Here is an 18,022-nt window from a genome sequence, read left to right as displayed (position 1 = left end):
TTAATATGCTTTGTGTTCCGATTGTTGGGATCCTTAGAAGATCTTGGAGGGTGCTCTGTTCCAGATCCTGTTTTATCCTGGATGTCTATTTTCTTTGTGAGACAATGGAATGGCCTTTATCCTGATGACTACCTTGTGCCTCAGTTGTTACCCTGGATCTTAATCCCTGATAATCATATTATTGAAGATTCGGTCGTTCCTCCTGATGGAAGTCATTTTGACGGTTCTCTTAATCTGGCTGAGGGTGTCATGGACTTTCAGATCGCTCCAGTATCTATGTTGGCTTCTGGGTGGTCAAATCCTTTCTTCATTTTTAAAAATTTTTTTTGTTTTTTGAGTCCTGGTCCTGGTTTTTTTTGGGGGGCGGCCTCCCTCCCAAGGAGCTCCCCTGTTTGGGGGCTGCTCTGATGGCCCTCTCATTCTGGAATGGGTTTACCCGTTTAACAATTGAGGCCAGTTTATTCTCCTTTTGGTTCTGGGCCCAACAATATCCCTTTGTCCTCTTGCTGGTGGCCCAGTGATCTGCTTTGTCTGTCGATTTGGTGCTGAGAGGGGAAGTGTGGAGGTTTGAGCTCTTGCCTTTTGTTCTTGCTCTCTTTTTACTTCTTCACCCAAGTACATTGATACCGAGAGCTATCCGTCTGCTTTTGTTTATTTGAGGTAAATGTTTGTGCAAAGTAGAAAATCCCAAGACATTGAAACAAATATGATTTCCCTTTCATGAAACCATGCTGACTCGGCTTGATCAGATAGGATTTTCCAAATACACCGCTATCCTCTTCTTAACAATGGATTCTAATATTTTTCCAATAACTGAAGTTAGACTGACCGCCCTGCAGTTTCCTGTATTTCCCTCCTTCCCTTTTTTAAAAATAAACTTAGAGTAGAAACATTGAGTGGAAACTCTTTAGGTCAAATAGTTTGGATGGGGTAGTGTTTGTGCAGTGTGTCCAGGAAGCTTTTCTAACACAGTATGTAGATTGTCCGACCAGAGGGGAGGCCATATTGGATTTAGTACTTGGTAATGAACCAGGGCAGGTGATAGATTTGTTAATGGGGGAGCATTTTGGAGGTAGTGACCACAATTCTGTGACTTTCACTTTAGTAATGGAGAGGGATAGGTGCGAGCAACAGGGCAAGGTTTATAATTGGGGGAAGGGTAAATACAATGCTGTCAGACAAGAATTGAAGTGCAGAAGTTGGGAACATAGGCTGTCAGGGAAGGACACAAGTGAAATGTGGAACTTGTTCAAGGAACAGGTACTGCGTGTCTTTGATATGTATGTCCCTGTCAGGCAGGGAAGAGATGGTCGAGTGAGGGAACCATGGTTGACAAGAGAGGTTGAATGTCTTGTTAAGAGGAAGGAGGAGACTTATGTAAGGCTGAAGAAACAAGGTTCAGACAGGGCGCTGGAGGGATACAAGATAGCCAGGAGGGAACTGAAGAAAGGGATTAGGAGAGCTAAGAGAGGGCATGAAAAATCTTTGGCGGTAGGATCAAGGAAAACCCCAAGGCCTTTTACACATATGTGAGAAATATGAGAATGACTAGAGCGAGGGTAGGTCCGATTAAGGACAGTAGCGGGAGATTGTGTATCGAGTCTGAAGAGATAGGAGAGGTCTTGAACAAGTATTTTTCTTCAGTATTTACACACGAGAGGGGCCATATTGTTGGAGAGGACAGCGTGAAGCAGACTGATAAGCTTGAGGAGATACTTGTCAAGAAGGAAGATGTGTTGCGCGTTTTGAAAAACTTGAGGATAGACAAGTCCCCCGGGCCTGACGGGATATATCCAAGGATTCTATGGGAAGCAAGAAATTAAATTGCAGAGCCGTTGGCAATGATCTTTTCGTCCTCGCTGTCAACAGGGGTGGTACCAGAGGATTGGAGAGTGGCGAATGTCGTGCCCCTGTTCAAAAAAGGGAATAGGGATAACCCTGGGAATTACAGGCCAGTTAGTCTTACTTCGGTGGTAGGCAAAGTAATGGAAAGGGTACTGAGGGATAGGATTTCTGAGCATCTGGAAAGGCATGGCTTGATTAGGGATAGTCAGCACGAATTTGTGAGGGTAGGTCTTGCCTTACAAGTCTTATTGACTTCTTTGAGGAGGTGACCAAGCATGTGGATGAAGGTAAAGCAGTGGATGTAGTGTACATGGATTTTAGTAAGGCATTTGATAAGGTTCCCCATGGTAGGCTTATGCAGAAAGTAAGGAGGCATGGGATAGTGGGAAATTTGGCCAGTTGGATAACAAACTGGCTAACCGATAGAAGGCAGAGAGTGGTGGTGGATGGCAAATATTCAGCCTGGAGCCCAGTTATCAGTGGCGTACCGCAGGGATCAGTTCTGGGTCCTCTGCTGTTTGTGATTTTCATTAACGACTTGGATGAGGGAGTTGAAGGGTGGGTCAGTAAATTTGCAGATGATACGAAGATTGGTGGAGTTGTGGATAGTGAGGAGGGCTGTTGTCGGCTTCAAAGAGACATAGATAGAATGCAGAGCTGGGCTGAGAAGTGGCAGATGGAGTTTAACCCTGACAAGTGTGAGGTTGTCCATTTTGGAAGGACTAATATGAATGCGGAATACAGGGTTAATGGTAGGGTTCTTGGCAATGTGGAGGAGCAGAGAGATCTTGGGGTCTATGTTCATAGATCTTTGAAAGTTGCCACTCAAGTGGATAGAGCTGTGAAGAAGGCCTATGGTGTGCTAGCGTTCATTAGCAGAGGGATTGAATTTAAGAGCCGTGAGGTGATGATGCAGCTGTACAAAACCTTGGTCAGGCCACATTTGGAGTACTGTGTGCAGTTCTGGTCACCTCATTTTAGGAAGGATGTGGAAGCTTTGGAAAAGGTGCAAAGGAGATTTACCAGGATGTTGCCTGGAATGGAGAGTAGGTCATACGAGGAAAGGTTAAGGGTGCTAGGCCGTTTCTCATTAGAACGGAGAAGGATGAGGGGCGACTTGATAGAGGTTTATAAGATGATCAGGGGAATAGATAGAGTAGACAGTCAGAGACTTTTTCCCCGGGTGGAACACACCATTACAAGGGGACATAAATTTAAGATAAATGGTGGAAGAGAGAGAGGGGATGTCAGAGGTAGGTTCTTTACCCAGAGAGTAGTGGGGGCATGGAATGCACTGCCTGTGGAAGTAGTTGAGTCGGAAAAGTTAGGGACCTTCAAGCGGCTATTGGATAGGCACTTGGATTAGGGTAGAATAATGGAGTGTAGGTTAACTTCTTAAGGGAAGCACGGTAGCATTGTGGATAGCACAATTGCTTCACAGCTCCAGGGTCCCAAGTTCAATTTCGACTTGGGTCACTGTCTGTGTGGAGTCTGCACATTCTCCCCGTGACTGCGTGGGTTTCCTCCGGGTACTCCGGTTTCCTCCCACAGACCAAAGATGTGCAGGTTGGGTGGATTGGCCATGAAAAATTGTCCAAAATTCTATGATTAACCTAGGACAAAAGTTCGGCGCAACATCGTGGGCCGAAGGGCCTGTTCTGTGCTGTATTTCTCTATCTCTAGTACCCAATTCTCTTGCCCCAATTAAGGGGCAATTTAGCATGGCCAATCCACCTACCCTGCACATTTTGGGTTGTGGGGGTGAGACCCACGCAGGCACCGGGAGAATGTGCAAACTCCACACGGACAGTGACCCAGAGCCGGGATCGGCCTCCTTCCCTTTTGAGCAAGAATACCGATCACATTGGCAACTTTCCAATCCTTCGACACATTATTAGCAAATTATTGATCTGGTTAAGAAATTGGACTAGTGGCAGAAGATGGGGATAATTGATTAGTGATGTCCTGCAATGATCTATGTTGGGGACTCGACTATTCACTTTATGGATTCCACATCTGAGATGATAGAAAATCACATATTCAAATGTTGCAATGACACAAAAGTAGTGGCAATGAGTAGATGGACCATAACATTTCAAAGAAATATTAACAGATTAAGTGCATGGACCAAACTGGCAAATTAATTTCACCGTATACATTTTGGAAATAAGAATGAGGAGAGACAATATAAAAATCATTTTAATGTGGGTGCAGAGAAATCTGTCATAAACATTTGTTTTACTGTTTCAACTTACTATCCATCTTTTTCCTTCTCTGCAGTGCTGGCTTTCTTTGTTTAACTCTTCTCCCTCTTGGGGATGTAGTTCAACTGTGTCAAAACGATCTATTCTTTAAAAAGCAGCTCATTGTTCAATTACAGTTCTGCCTGCCAAACTTGCTTCCAATTTACTTGCGCCAGATTCACTTTCACCAGATGAAAATTGCCCTCCTCCCAATTAACTTTACTGATCCTCAAACATTCCAATTGAGGATGGGTGCTTCAGGAGATTAATCAATGAGATGCATGTTCGCTGATTTGAGACATTGAAATGGATACTGCAATGTGATTTCTTTAAAGACTCACTGTAGAAAATAGTTTCAAACATCCAAGAACATCCATTCTTTACATAAATGCCGCTTCAAGCTCTTACCTTACAGGAATGGCTTTAGGTATTGCGTGGATGTTATTTGCCTGATATTTCGGCCTGTGGTCAGACGGTTTGGGGAATGTGTCAGTGCCACTGTCGAAGTCTGGAGGCTGGGGGGAGCTGTGTGCTTTTGGTAGAGGCTCTGGCTTAGGTTGTATCTGAGGTTCACTGGGCAGGAGGTTGTGATCAAATTTTGGGCTCTCAAACTTGCGTTCAAAAGGCCTTGCAGCACTGGTGTATGGCTTTGGGGTGAAGCGGGTATATGCAGTAGCCGCCTGCTTCTGGGGCAGCTCCATTCCATTCACAGGAGCTCTTTCTGAAACTGGAAAACTTTTCTGGGGATAAAAATTTGAATGAACAGTTTCATCTCGAGCACTGGGCCTGAAAGTTTGGGGTTTGCTTTGAGGGTGTTCCGGTTTTGACTGTAGCATCGAAAGATCCCGTGGCACAGAACTCACTGAAAAGGGGGGAAAAAAGCACAGTAAGGATTTTGTTAACTTCTCCTCCATTCATAAAGAATCATACACTGATGCAGTAGCCATTCAGGCTATCATGCCTGTGCCAGCATGTTATGCAAGGTGTCAACTATCTCTCTCTCTCTCTCCCTCCTAGGATACAGTATGGCAAGGGGTTGACTCTCTCTCTCTCTCTAGGGTGCAGGATCAGTCTATCAAGCAGTTCATTGATGTGCAAGTTTCTCACATGTGGACCAAGACAGCAATGTCCAGAAGTATTCGACCATCAGGTCCATCACAGCACAGCCTGATCCTAACTCTACCGAGGTCCAGATAGAAGTCTTACAACACCAGGTTAAAGTCCAACAGGTTTGTTTCAAACACGAGTTTTCGGAGCACTGCTCCTTCCTCAGGTGAATGAGAGATTCTCAGGAGGTCCAGATAGAGTTACTTTCTGCAGGAGTCAATTTTAACTGAATTGAGATCATCACACCCAGCAGGAACACCACCTTCAAAATGCTTCAAGACATTGGAAAGTTTCTATTTACTATTGATAAAATACATTATAAAGCATGTTTACCATTTAATTTAGTAGCAGATACAATGACCTTACATAGAAAATCTGATTAAAATAAAAAGGTAAACAGATTTGAAGAGCAGGTTTGAAAATGGTTTGAACCTGTTCCTCCTGCTTTTATCTCTATTATTGATGGCAGGAACAACAAAGGAAAATGTTTAACAACACAAACTGGATTTAAAATATGTTTATTTAAAAAAGCAGAGTTCAAAGCTCCCACTTGAAACATGAACCTAACTTTGAGGCTGACTAATCTGTGTAGGTCACGCATTCATGGGGGAGTAAACTTGAATTCAGGTCAACGGGAGCCCCACTCAATTATCTGATCTCTGTGCAATCTGGGATGGAAACAGGAAGCTGCATCAATAAGAGAAAGTATCAAACAGATGGAGTGCTGGCCATTCCTTCGTTGCTGGTCACACAATATTGACAGGACTTTGGTGGGAAAATCATACCATTTAATCACAAAGATTTTGCATTCGGAACAATTTCAGATCAGAGCCCAAGATTGCCCCAAATACTCCCAATACATCCTGTCAGCTTGGCATCAATAGTGGGAATTCTGATGGAGGCCATAATACGGGATGAGATAGACATACACTTAGAGAAAAATAAGTTAATACTAGACAGTCAACATGGCTTTGTCAAGGGCAGGTCATGTTCGACAAATTTATTTAAGTTCTTTGACGAGGTATAACAGGAAGTGGATGAGGGTCGTGCCATGGATGTTGTATATTTGGACTTTCAGAAAGCATTCGATACAGTGCCACATGGCAGGTTGGTTAGCAAATTAAAAATGTTTGGGATTGATGGGTTCTTCGCAGCATGGATTAGAAGTTAGCTCAGAGATAGGAAACAGAAGGTAGGTATAGATGGATAGATGGGCATTTCTCAGACTGGAGACGAATTGAAAGTGGTGTCCCAGGGATCACTCTTGCTTTTTCGGATTTACATAAATGATTTAGAAGTGGGTATAGAGGACAGAATCTCTAAATTTGCAGATACTAAGTTAGGGGGAATAGTGAATTGTGAGGATGACGCTGAGCGTCTTCAGAGGGACATTGACAAGTTGACCAAATGGGCAGATACCTGGCAGATGAACATCAATGCAGGGAAATGAGAGATGATGCATTTTGTGGAAGAAACATGGGAGACAATATAGACTCAATGGCACAATTTTGAGGGAAGTACAGGAGCAGAAGGACCTCGAGGTTCAAGTACATAATTCTCTGAAGGAGGCCAGGCAAGTTGAAACAGTTGTTCAGAAGGTTTATAGCATCCTTGAGTTTATAAATAAAGGCACAGAGTATAAAATCAAGGAAGTGATGCTGCACCTCTACAAACCATTGGTCAGACCACATTTGGAATATTGTGTCCAGTTCTGGACACCTTCTTTAAGGAAGGATGTTAAAGCCCTGGAGAGAGGAGAGTTACTGGAATGATACCAGGGATGAAGAATTTTTGATACAAGATTGGAGAAATTGGGCTTGTTCTCCTTGGAGCAGAGAAGATGAAGAGGCAACCTTATTGAGGTGATCAAAATGCTGGACAATTTTGACAGGGTGAAGAAGGATATTCTGTTTCCACTAGGTGGTATGTCAGTGACTAGGGGGTCACAATTTCAAGATGGTCAGCAAGAGAGCTCAGAGCGACATGAGGAGAAACTTCTTTACTTGGAAAACTGTTGGTATTTGGAATGCGCTGCCTGGGAGAGTGATGGAGGTGGATTACACAGGAGGTTTCAAAAGAGAGCTGGATATATTGTTGAAAGGGATTAATTTAGAGGGCTACAGAGATAGGGCTGGGGAATAGGGCTAGCTGGGTTCCTCTTTGGTGAGCTGGTGCAGACACGAGGGGCTGAATGGCCTTCTGTTCTGTAGATAACAAAAAAACAATTAACAGGGGCAAGTGGAAGTACCACAATACAATTCTAGGGTGACTCAGAGGGTTATGCAGACCCAATGCAGGAACTGGACCCATACCACAGCATAGCTCTCCAGTGCAGTCATTTATTTTTAATAAATTTAGACTACCCAATTTTTTTTTTCCAATTAAGGGGCAATTTAGCGTGGCCAATCCACCTATCCTGCACATCTTTGGGTTGTGGGGGCGAAACCCACACAGACACAGGGAGAATGTGCAACCACCACACGGACAGAGAGCTAAGGCCAGGTTTCGAACCCAGGTCCTCAGCGCCGCAGTCCCAATGCTATCCACTGCACCACCGTGCTGCCTTCTCCAATGCAGTAATGTGGGAGTGCTGCACTGCTGGAGGTGCTAACTTTCTGAAAGATAATGAACTAAGGCTCCATCGGCCCATCCAAATGTCCGACATCACTATTCAAAGTGGAGTTTTCCTTGATGTCCTGAGCCAAAACAGATTATGGCCATTTATGTCAATGCTCATGAGATACAACTTGTTTTTCTATACTGTTGCATTTTACAAACAAATCCTTTCTTGCAATGCAGAAACAGAAGAATAACTAATTGGTTTGTCCATTTCTCTCCATTTTAATTTTGGGCATGTGGAATTCTGCAGATGTGTGCCATGTTTCAAAGGTTATAGCATATTCATTTAATATCAAATAGGCAACTATTTCCTAAATTGGTATTTCAAAGCACAGCCAAAATAAACTTTGGGGAGAAACAGTATTACCTTCAGTCGGAGAAAGCTTGGGCTGCACTGGCAGGGACACTGAAGAGTTGAAACTGGATTGAGGTGTTGGTCCATAACGTGACTGAAGGCTGGGCTGCTGAGGTGCAGGTTCATATTTCTTCTCCATGATGCTTGGTTTGACCACATGATCAAAGTTTGTTGATGTACCCCTGTAAACAATATCACCCTTTTTAGCAAAGTACATTTCTATTTTGATTTATTTGTAACTACAAGCAGAACTAGTAAAAAAAAAAATGGGGCTATTTCCATCACAAACATGCTAATTCTCAAATCCAGCAACATGGCAGAGTTCAAGCAGTATGTGATTGAAGGCCCAATCAGGATTGCTGCACACTCCTGTCTCTGGAACATATTACTTACTAACAATGGGACATTTGGGCAGCACAAGTGGATAGCACTGTGGTTTCACAGCGCCAGGGTCCCAGGTTTGATTCCCTGCTGGGTCACTGTCTGTGCGGAGTGTGCACATTCTCCCCGTGTCTGCTTGGGTCTCACCCCCATAAAGATGTGCAGGGTAGGTGGATTGGCCACGCTAAATTGCCACTGAATTGGAAAAAAAAAAACAAAAAAACTTTACAACACCCATATCTCGTCTAATGAGGCATTTAGTGAGGTGATCACACCGCAGGTAAGGATTGCACAGCCAGGAAGGAAATGGGTGACCATCAGGAACTGCAAAAGACTCAGAAGGTAGTCCAGGAAACCCCTGTGGTCATCCCCTTCTCAAACAGATATACGGCTCTGGCGTGGGGAGCAATGGCCACTCAGGGGAAAGCAGCAGCAGACATGCTTGTGATACCATGGGTGGCACTGTTGCTCAGAGGGGCAGGAGTAAACAATAATAATAATAATCACTTATTGGCACAAGTAGGCTTCAATCAAGTTACTGTGAAAAGCCCCAAGTCGCCACATTCCGGCGACTGTTTGGGGAGGCCAGTATGGGAATTGAATCCGCATTACAAGCCAGCTGTTTAGCCCACTGTGCTAAACCAACCCCAGCCAAATAAGTGGCAGCGCTGTAGTGATGGGTGATTCAATAATTAGGGGCACAGACAGATGCTTCTCTGTGGCTGCAAAAGTGAACCAATGATGGTGCCTTCCTGGTGCCAGGGTCCGGGATGTCTCAGAGCGGCTGCAGGACATTCTGGGGACGGAAGGTGCACAGCCAGTGGTCGTGGTACGCATCGGTAACAATGCACAGGTAAACTAAGGGATAAGGACCTGGGAGAGAGTACAAGAAGTTAGGAGATAAATTAAAATGCAGGACAATAAAAGTAGCAATCTCAGAGGATAGATCAAATAACCACGTGGCTGGAGAGATAGTGCAGCCAGGAGGGATTCAGATTCTTGAGGCACTGGGGCTGGTTCTGGGGAATATACAAACCACATGAGTTGCACCTAGGCAGAGCTGGGAGCAACGTCCTTGTGGGGGTTTTGGCTAGTTCTGTTGGGTAGTATTTAAACAAGTGTGACAGGGGGGTGGGATCCCAAGAGTAGGATCAGATAGGTCAGATTCAAGTCAGGAAAATGGAGGTGGAACATTAGCTAGTGATGTGGAAGATATTGTGATCGCCTTGTAAACTTATAATTACAGGAGAAGCAAAGTTTTAAAAGGGTCCAGTAAGGGAAATTGAGGGGGTTAAACTGTTTATACTTCAATGCAAAGAGTATTACAAACAAGGTGGATGAGTAAAGGGCACAGATAGACACATGGCAGCAGGATGTCATTGTTATAACAGAAACCTGGTTAAAGGAGGAGCAAAACTGGCAGCTCAATATCCCGGGTTATAGAGTCTCCAGACATGATAGAGTGGGAGATAGGAAAGGAGGGGGAGTAACACTAACGGTTAAGGAATCAATTCCAGTTGTGAGAAGGGATGAAATACTACAAAAGGTCAACAAACAAGGCTTTTCGGGTTGAGCTTAGAAATAAAAATGGGGCAGTCACACTACAGGGAATATACGACGGACCCCCAAATAGTGAGAGGGAGATAGAAGAACAAGTATATTAGTTGGGGTTACTGGGATAGGGTGGAGGCGTGGCATAAGTAGGGTGCTCTTTCCCAGGGCCGGTGCCTCCTTCTGCACTGTAAATTCTATGAAATCTATGAGGAAGAACCTCTTAGATTTGAGCGGGTAGTGGGCGTCTGGAATTCGCTGCCCGGGTTGGTGGCATAGACACTAAACTCTTTTAAAAAGTACTTGGGTCTGCACTTCAAGTGCTGCAGGATACAGGATTATGGGCCGGGTGCAGGAAGGCGAGATGAGAAAGGGCACCTGGGAGACATCAGGCTGGAATGGACAAGATGGGTCGAATGGCCCCCTTCTGTGTTGTAACTTTTCTATGGTTCATAGATCATAGAATTTACAGTGCAGAAGGAGGCCATTCGGCCCATCGAGTCTGCACCGGCTCTTGGAAAGTGCACCCTACCCAAGGTCAACACCTCCACCCTATTCCCATAACCCAGTAACCCCACCCAACACTAAGGGCAATTTTGGACACTAAGGGCAATTTATCATGGCCAATCCACCTAACCTGCACATCTTTGGACGGTGGGAGGAAACCCACGCACACACGGGGAGGATGTGCAGACTCCGTACAGACAGCGACCCAAGCCGGAATCGAACCTGGGACCCTGGAGCTGTGAAGCATTTGTGCTATCCACAATGCTACCGTGCTGCCCCAATTCACTTGATGATTAAGTTATTTTAAATACTTTTCCAGTAAGTGAATGCATTTTAATATAATATCTTACTATATAATAGTCACTACCTTCACATCAGCCAGAGCTTGCCTGCTTTAAACATTGTTACAGTCAGATACTATACATTCATAGTTGTGTTTAACTATGAACCATGGACTTGTGTTACAGCTTCAGTCTCGGCTTAATGCTCGAAATATTTCTGATCTACAAAAACCTAAAACATTCCAATGGCAGAGGAAGTAGGTAAAAAAATCTCATTGGCCTACTCCCAAAATATGTTAGGTTGTGCACAATAGTGAACTGGGTTGCTCTATCCTTAGACAATCGCCCTATGAATATGGACGTTGCTATAAGCCAGGAGTGCAGAACCGACCAAAAACCTCCCCCCCAGAGCACTATCCACAGAGGGCGGGGAGGCCAGAGGGCGGGGAGGCCAGAGGGCGGGGAGGCCAGAGGGCGGGGAGGCCAGAGGGCGGGGAGGCCAGAGGGCGGGGAGGCCAGAGGGCGGGGAGGCCAGAGGGCGGGGAGGCCAGAGGGCGGGGAGGCCAGAGGGCGGGGAGGCCAGAGGGCGGGGAGGCCAGAGGGCGGGGAGGCCAGAGGGCGGGGAGGCCAGAGGGCGGGGAGGCCAGAGGGCGGGGAGGCCAGAGGGCGGGGAGGCCAGAGGGCGGGGAGGCCAGAGGGCGGGGAGGCCAGAGGGCGGGGAGGCCAGAGGGCGGGGAGGCCAGAGGGCGGGGAGGCCAGAGGGCGGGGAGGCCAGAGGGCGGGGAGGCCAGAGGGCGGGGAGGCCAGAGGGCGGGGAGGCCAGAGGGCGGGGAGGCCAGAGGGCGGGGAGGCCAGAGGGCGGGGAGGCCAGAGGGCGGGGAGGCCAGAGGGCGGGGAGGCCAGAGGGCGGGGAGGCCAGAGGGCGGGGAGGCCAGAGGGCGGGGAGGCCAGAGGGCGGGGAGGGCAGAGGGCGGGGAGGCCAGAGGGCGGGGAGGCCAGAGGGCGGGGAGGCCAGAGGGCGGGGAGGCCAGAGGGCGGGGAGGCCAGAGGGCGGGGAGGCCAGAGGGCGGGGAGGCCAGAGGGCGGGGAGGCCAGAGGGCGGGGAGGCAGAGGGCGGGGAGGGCAGAGGGCGGGGAGGGCAGAGGGCGGGGAGGGCAGAGGGCGGGGAGGGCAGAGGGCGGGGAGGGCAGAGGGCGGGGAGGGCAGAGGGCGGGGAGGGCAGAGGGCGGGGAGGGCAGAGGGCGGGGAGGGCAGAGGGCGGGGAGGGCAGAGAGCGGGGAGGGCAGAGAGCGGGGAGGGCAGAGAGCGGGGAGGGCAGAGAGCGGGGAGGGCAGAGAGCGGGGAGGGCAGAGAGCGGGGAGGGCAGAGAGCGGGGAGGGCAGAGAGCGGGGGGGACAGAGAGCGGGGGGGACAGAGAGCGGGGGGGACAGAGAGCGGGGGGGACAGAGAGCGGGGGGGACAGAGAGCGGGGGGGACAGAGAGAGCGGGGGGGGACAGAGAGAGGGGGGGGACAGAGAGAGCGGGGGGGGAGAGAGAGCGGGGGGGGACAGAGAGCGGGGGGGGACAGAGAGCGGGGAGGGCAGAGAGCGGGGAGGGCAGAGAGCGGGGAGGGCAGAGAGCGGGGAGGGCAGAGAGCGGGGAGGGCAGAGAGCGGGGAGGGCAGAGAGCGGGGAGGGCAGAGAGCGGGGAGGGCAGAGAGCGGGGAGGGCAGAGAGCGGGGAGGGCAGAGAGCGGGGAGGGCAGAGAGCGGGGAGGGCAGAGAGCGGGGAGGGCAGAGAGCGGGGAGGGCAGAGAGCGGGGAGGGCAGAGAGCGGGGAGGGCAGAGAGCGGGGAGGGCAGAGAGCGGGGAGGGCAGAGAGCGGGGAGGGCAGAGAGCGGGGAGGGCAGAGAGCGGGGAGGGCAGAGAGCGGGGAGGGCAGAGAGCGGGGAGGGCAGAGAGCGGGGAGGGCAGAGAAGAGAGAGAGGGTGGAGAGAGAGAGGGGGTGAAGAGAGAGAGAGGGGGAAAGGGGGAGAGAGAGCGGAGGAGAGAGGGGGGGGGAAGAGGGAGGGAGAGAGGGGGGGGGAAGAGGGGGGGAGAGAGGGGGGGGGGGAAGAGGGAGGGAGAGAGAGAGAGAGCAAGAGAGAGTAACTCTGGAATAGAAATGAGGTGGGCGGCAACCACTCTGCACATTTGGACAAATTGCACAGAACTGAGCAAGTACTCTGCTTGTAATCGTCCTCTCATGGAGGTGTAGTCTGTAACTGCATCAGAGAAATGGAATCTGATATAATCTTCTGACAACTTGAGCTCTGCAGGTCACAGCAGTACTTACCTGGGTAAGTATCCAGTGTAGTTGGACTGAAGTCCAGGCTCTGATGATTTGGCAGATTCAGGGAAGCTGATGGCAGGAAGCTGAGGTACTGGTTTCTGCTCCAAGGTTCTGCGGCCAAAATAAGATAGCTGCTTCCGATAATCTTCCTCATCTTCATCTGCGCTGTAGTGATTTATCCGTGGAGGTTCTTCTGCAAGTTTTACCTGAGGTTCGGGACCTCTGCAGGTAAAGAAATTAAATTACAATCAATTTCACATTTGTATTATGTTCGGCATTAAATTGTAACCGTCACTCGTCCGCCCAGCCCACAAACCGACCTAAAAACATTCCCAGTATTGTCCTCAGTTCGCAATACTCAAGTTCTGTATCATCCACAAATGTTTGAAATTGTGCCCTGCACAGTAAGGTCCAGGTCAGTAATATGTATCTAAAAGAGCAGGGATCCTAACACTGACCCCTGGGAGGCACCACTACAAATCTTCCTCCAGTCTGAAAAACAGACAATAAATACTGTGTTTCCTGTTTCTCAGCCAACTTAGTACTCGCGTTGCTCCGGTCATAGAATCCCTGCAGTGCAGGAGGCCATTCGGCCCATCAACTCACCACTGACCCTCCAAAAGAGCACCCCACCCTATCCCCATAAGCCAGTAACGCCAGCTAATTGAATGGGGAAATTCAGCATGGCCAGCCCACTTAGCCTGCACATCTTTGGGCTGTGGGAGGAAACTCACGCAGTTACCCAGGTTCGGAATCGAACCCCGGTCCCTGGCGCTGTGAAGCAATAGTGCTAACCACTGTGTCTCCCCTTTTATTCCATGCGTTCTAGCTTTGCTCACAAGCCTGTGAAGTGGAACTATAGCAAATTCCTTTTGGAAGTCCATTTGTATCACATCAACAGCATGACCCCCATCAAAATACCCCAGCAGGTTACTTAAACAGTTAAACTCAAGTTGCCCTGAACAAATCCATGCTGACTTTGCATAATTAACCCACCTTTGCCCAAACGACTATTAATTTTGTCCTGAATTATTATTTCTAGAAGCTTCTTCAGAGGTTAAACTGATTGGCCTGCAGATCAGGGGCTTTATCTTAACACTTAACAAAGGTGTAACATTTTCAATTTTCCTCTGGCACCACCCTCGAGGCTAGGGGATACTGGAAAGTTATGGCCAGTGCTTCTGCAATTTCCACTCTCTCCCACTTCCTTCAGTATCCTTGGATGCATTTCATCTGGTTCTGGTTTCTTATCAACTTTTAAGCACAGAGACCCTATCCAATACTCCCTCATCAATTTCAAACTTTTCCAAGTGGCTGAATTCACCCTTCCTTTCACCATGTGCAGCATCATCTTCTGTGGCAAACATGGATACAAAGTGTTCAACAAATACCTCAGCCATGCCCCCTGCTTCCATGTGTCAATCCCCTTTTTGATCTCAAACTGGCCACATTCCTCCTCCCACCAGCCTTTTATTATTTAGATGCCAACAGAAGACTTTGTGATTCACTGTAATGTTAGCTGCTAGTCTCTTTTCATACCCGCACTCTTTGCTGCTCTTACTTTGCTTTTTCAATTCTCTCTGAAACTTCCATATTCAACCTGCTCTCGGCTGTCTTGTCCACCTGACAGCCACCAAACACACTTTCTTCTTCATCTTTGTTCCTATCGGTTGCCCTACATTTCTCTTTCATGGTAATATACCGCATGACCCCCTCTTCTTTAAATGAAGCCCATTCTTTAATTCAGTTTTGCCCAGTCTTTGATTCCAATTTATCTGGGTCAGATCCATTCTTTCACCATTAAAGTTGGCTTTTCTCCAGTTAATTATTCTTACTCTGGAGTTTTCTTCGTTTGTTTCCAAAGCCAACCTAACCCTGTACAATGCTCACTGTCCCCTAAATTCTTTGATGGGATGTGGATGTCACTGACAGGGCCAATATTTGATGCCCATCCTCAATTGCCCTAGAGAGTAGTTAAGGGTCGACCAAATTTCTTGGTTTGGAGTCACATGTAGAGCAGACCACAGAAAGATGGCAGATTTCTTTCCCTGAAGGCCAACAATTAACCAGATGGGCTTTTACGACAAGATAAGTTTCATCATCAGCATGACAAAGACTAGCATTCAATTGTTTTTGAATTAATTGAATTTAAATTTTATCTGTTGCCATGATGGGATTTGTACCCGTGTCCCCAGAGATTAGCCTGGGTTTCAGGATTGCTAATCCAGTGACATTACCAGTAGGACACCATATTCCACAAATATTCCCTAACAGACACTTGACCGGCTTGGCCGACCTCCCAAGAACCAAGTCTGGCAATGTTTACTGTACATTGGATTGGAACATCGAGCTATGGAAAACTTTTCTGAACAGAGTCTAGAAGCCTTTGCTACTCCCTTCCCAGTATATTCTCAAATGAATTTAGCGTACCCAATTCATTTTTTCCAATTAAGGGGCAATTTAGCGTGTTCAATCCACCTACCCTGCACATCTTTGGGTTGTGGGGGTGAAACCCACGCAGACACGGGGAGAATGTGCAAACTCCACACGGACAGTGACCCAGAGCCGGGATCGAACCTGGAACCTCGGTGCCGTGAGGCAACAGGGCTAACCCACTGCACCACCGTGCTATTCTTAAATAATTAAGTTCACCATTAAAACAACTCGATAACTCTTGCACCTCTTTGTAATTTCCTTGCAAATCCTCTACACCCTTCCTGCTAGTTGGTGGCCGACATACCACACCGAGCAATGTAATTTCATCTTTTTTTTTAACTCCTTAGTTCCAGACAGATAGTTATCCCTGGTGGCCTGGTCAATATTCGTCCTTCCATTGCGATCACAGAAAGAATCTGGTCACCATCACGTTGGGGTTTGTGGGATCTTGCTGTGCAGATTGACTGCCATGTTTGATACGTTATAACACTTCAAAAAGTACTTTACTGGCTGGAAGTATAAATTTTAATACATAAATCAAGTCTCTCATGCGTTTTGTTTCGTTCATTAAGATGCAAGAAGGTAACTGCACTAATGCAACGTCAAATATAACAGCTGTACCTATATAAATATGAAGGCTTCTCCGGCTCTGGTGTTGGCTGAAAGACTGGCTTCGAAACCGTGACTGGAATTAGCACAGGTTTAGGAGCTACTTCAGGGGGCTGAAATAAGAAAACAGATCATTTAGCATTTAGAATTAAGCACCACACATCTGTTTAAAACTGGGCCCAATGTCACAACCAAAGGTGCGTAAAACTGAGGGGAAAAATGACATATTTACCAAAACAATCAATAGTTTGGACCATACAGCTGTTACAGAATGAAATGAAATGAAATGAAAATTACTTATTGGCACGAGTAGGCTTCAATGAAGTTACTGTGAAAAGCCCCTAGTCGCCACATTCCGGCGCCTGTCCGGGGAGGCTGGTACGGGAATCGAACCGTGCTGCTGGCCTGCTTGGTCTGCTTTAAAAGCCAGCGATTTAGCTCAGTGAGCTAAACCAGCCCCTAGGTAACAATTATCAATTATTTCACAAATAAAGTGATATTTTAGCTCGGAGAAAAGGTTGAATAGACTGGCATTGTTTTCATTGGAACAGAAGAGGTATGGGGAAGGTTAGTTAAGGTGAATAAAATTGTGAGGGGTCTAAATAGAACGAATGGAAGGAACCATTAGGAGAGAAGTCAATAAACAGAGGGTACAGATTTGAAGCAATTGACAGAGGGGTTGCAGGAAAGTTGAGGACCAGAGGGTGTTGGTAATCTGGAGCTGTCTGCCTAAAAGGGTAGTAGAGGAACCCTCGTCATATTTAAAAAAACACTTATCTGTGCACTTGAGGTGCCGTAACATTCAAAATTGAGATCTGAAAGGTAGGATTAGACTGGATTAGCTATTTTCCTGTCAACACAGACATGACAGACCGAAGGGTCTCATTCTGTGCCACAAACTTTCTAAATGCAACAGCAATGCATCTTGTCCAGACAACTGCAGTAACTGATTTTACAGCAAGAATTCTCATTTAATTGAACAAAAGAATGAAGTCAGGGTCATGATATCTAATAAATATTTAAATGGAAGCCAATGGATCTAACAGCATGACTGCTGGGAATATAGCTTAAACAATACAGAAACTGACAGCTCCGAATAAAATTATTTAACTTTGCGACTATTTGTAAACTCTGATTAAACTTATTTTAAATGTTTTAGTTAACAGACTTGCAAAAATGCAATGTAACATAAAACAGAGAATCGGAAATATACAGCTGTTAGTTTTGATATATACAGATAGTCGAACATCCCAGCTCCACCAGCTGTTTTCTGATATGTTGACAGATGTTGTATCTTTCCAGGGTATTTTTGTTTTTTATTTCAAATTCCAACACTGAGGGTTCTTTGTATGATTTAATATCAAACTTGAAGAAATAACTTCGACTAAAACAAAGATCATCTTCGGTGACCAGCGCAGGCTTTTGGAGTCATTCACACAAATGATTTACAACGTGCAAAGTCGAAAGTACATACTCCTCAGAAACGCAGCGGCAAAATTTATTTCGTCAAAATGGCAGGCTTGTTAAAAACCCCAGAAGAAATTGACAGAACAGTGAAACGTATTTGTGTACAATTACAGGTGTTGTGAAAATATACTTTAGTTCAGGAAGTCAACAAATACAAATTCAAAGAAACTGAGTTTATAGATTGTCATAGAATTTACAGTGCAGAAGGAGGCCATTCGGCCCATCGAGTCTGCACTGGCTCTTGGAAAGAGCACCCTACCCAAGGTCAACACCTCCACCCTATCCCCATAACCCAGTAACCCCACCCAACAC

At 46.9% G+C, this 18,022-nt stretch overlaps 1 protein-coding gene across 8 annotated transcripts in view; it reads right to left on the bottom strand.

Moving 5' to 3' along the window:
* LOC119956823 (tight junction protein ZO-1-like) overlaps window positions 1-18,022 on the bottom strand; it is a 228,696-nt gene that overhangs the window by 18,391 nt on the left and 192,283 nt on the right. For all 8 annotated transcript variants that reach the window (XM_038784280.1, XM_038784276.1, XM_038784279.1 and 5 more), the window contains 4 exons: window positions 16,256-16,356; window positions 13,202-13,420; window positions 8,182-8,351; window positions 4,497-4,950 (listed from right to left, as the gene is read on the bottom strand). In XM_038784280.1, coding sequence (XP_038640208.1) covers window positions 4,497-4,950; window positions 8,182-8,351; window positions 13,202-13,420; window positions 16,256-16,356 — 944 coding nt within the window. The remainder of the gene's footprint in view (window positions 1-4,496; window positions 4,951-8,181; window positions 8,352-13,201; window positions 13,421-16,255; window positions 16,357-18,022) is intronic.

The sequence above is a fragment of the Scyliorhinus canicula genome, chromosome 24 (assembly GCF_902713615.1).
Source record: "Scyliorhinus canicula chromosome 24, sScyCan1.1, whole genome shotgun sequence".
NCBI lineage: Eukaryota > Metazoa > Chordata > Chondrichthyes > Carcharhiniformes > Scyliorhinidae > Scyliorhinus > Scyliorhinus canicula.
The sequence above is the reverse complement of the archived record's forward strand: the minus strand, read 5'-3'. Positions and strand labels throughout refer to the sequence as shown.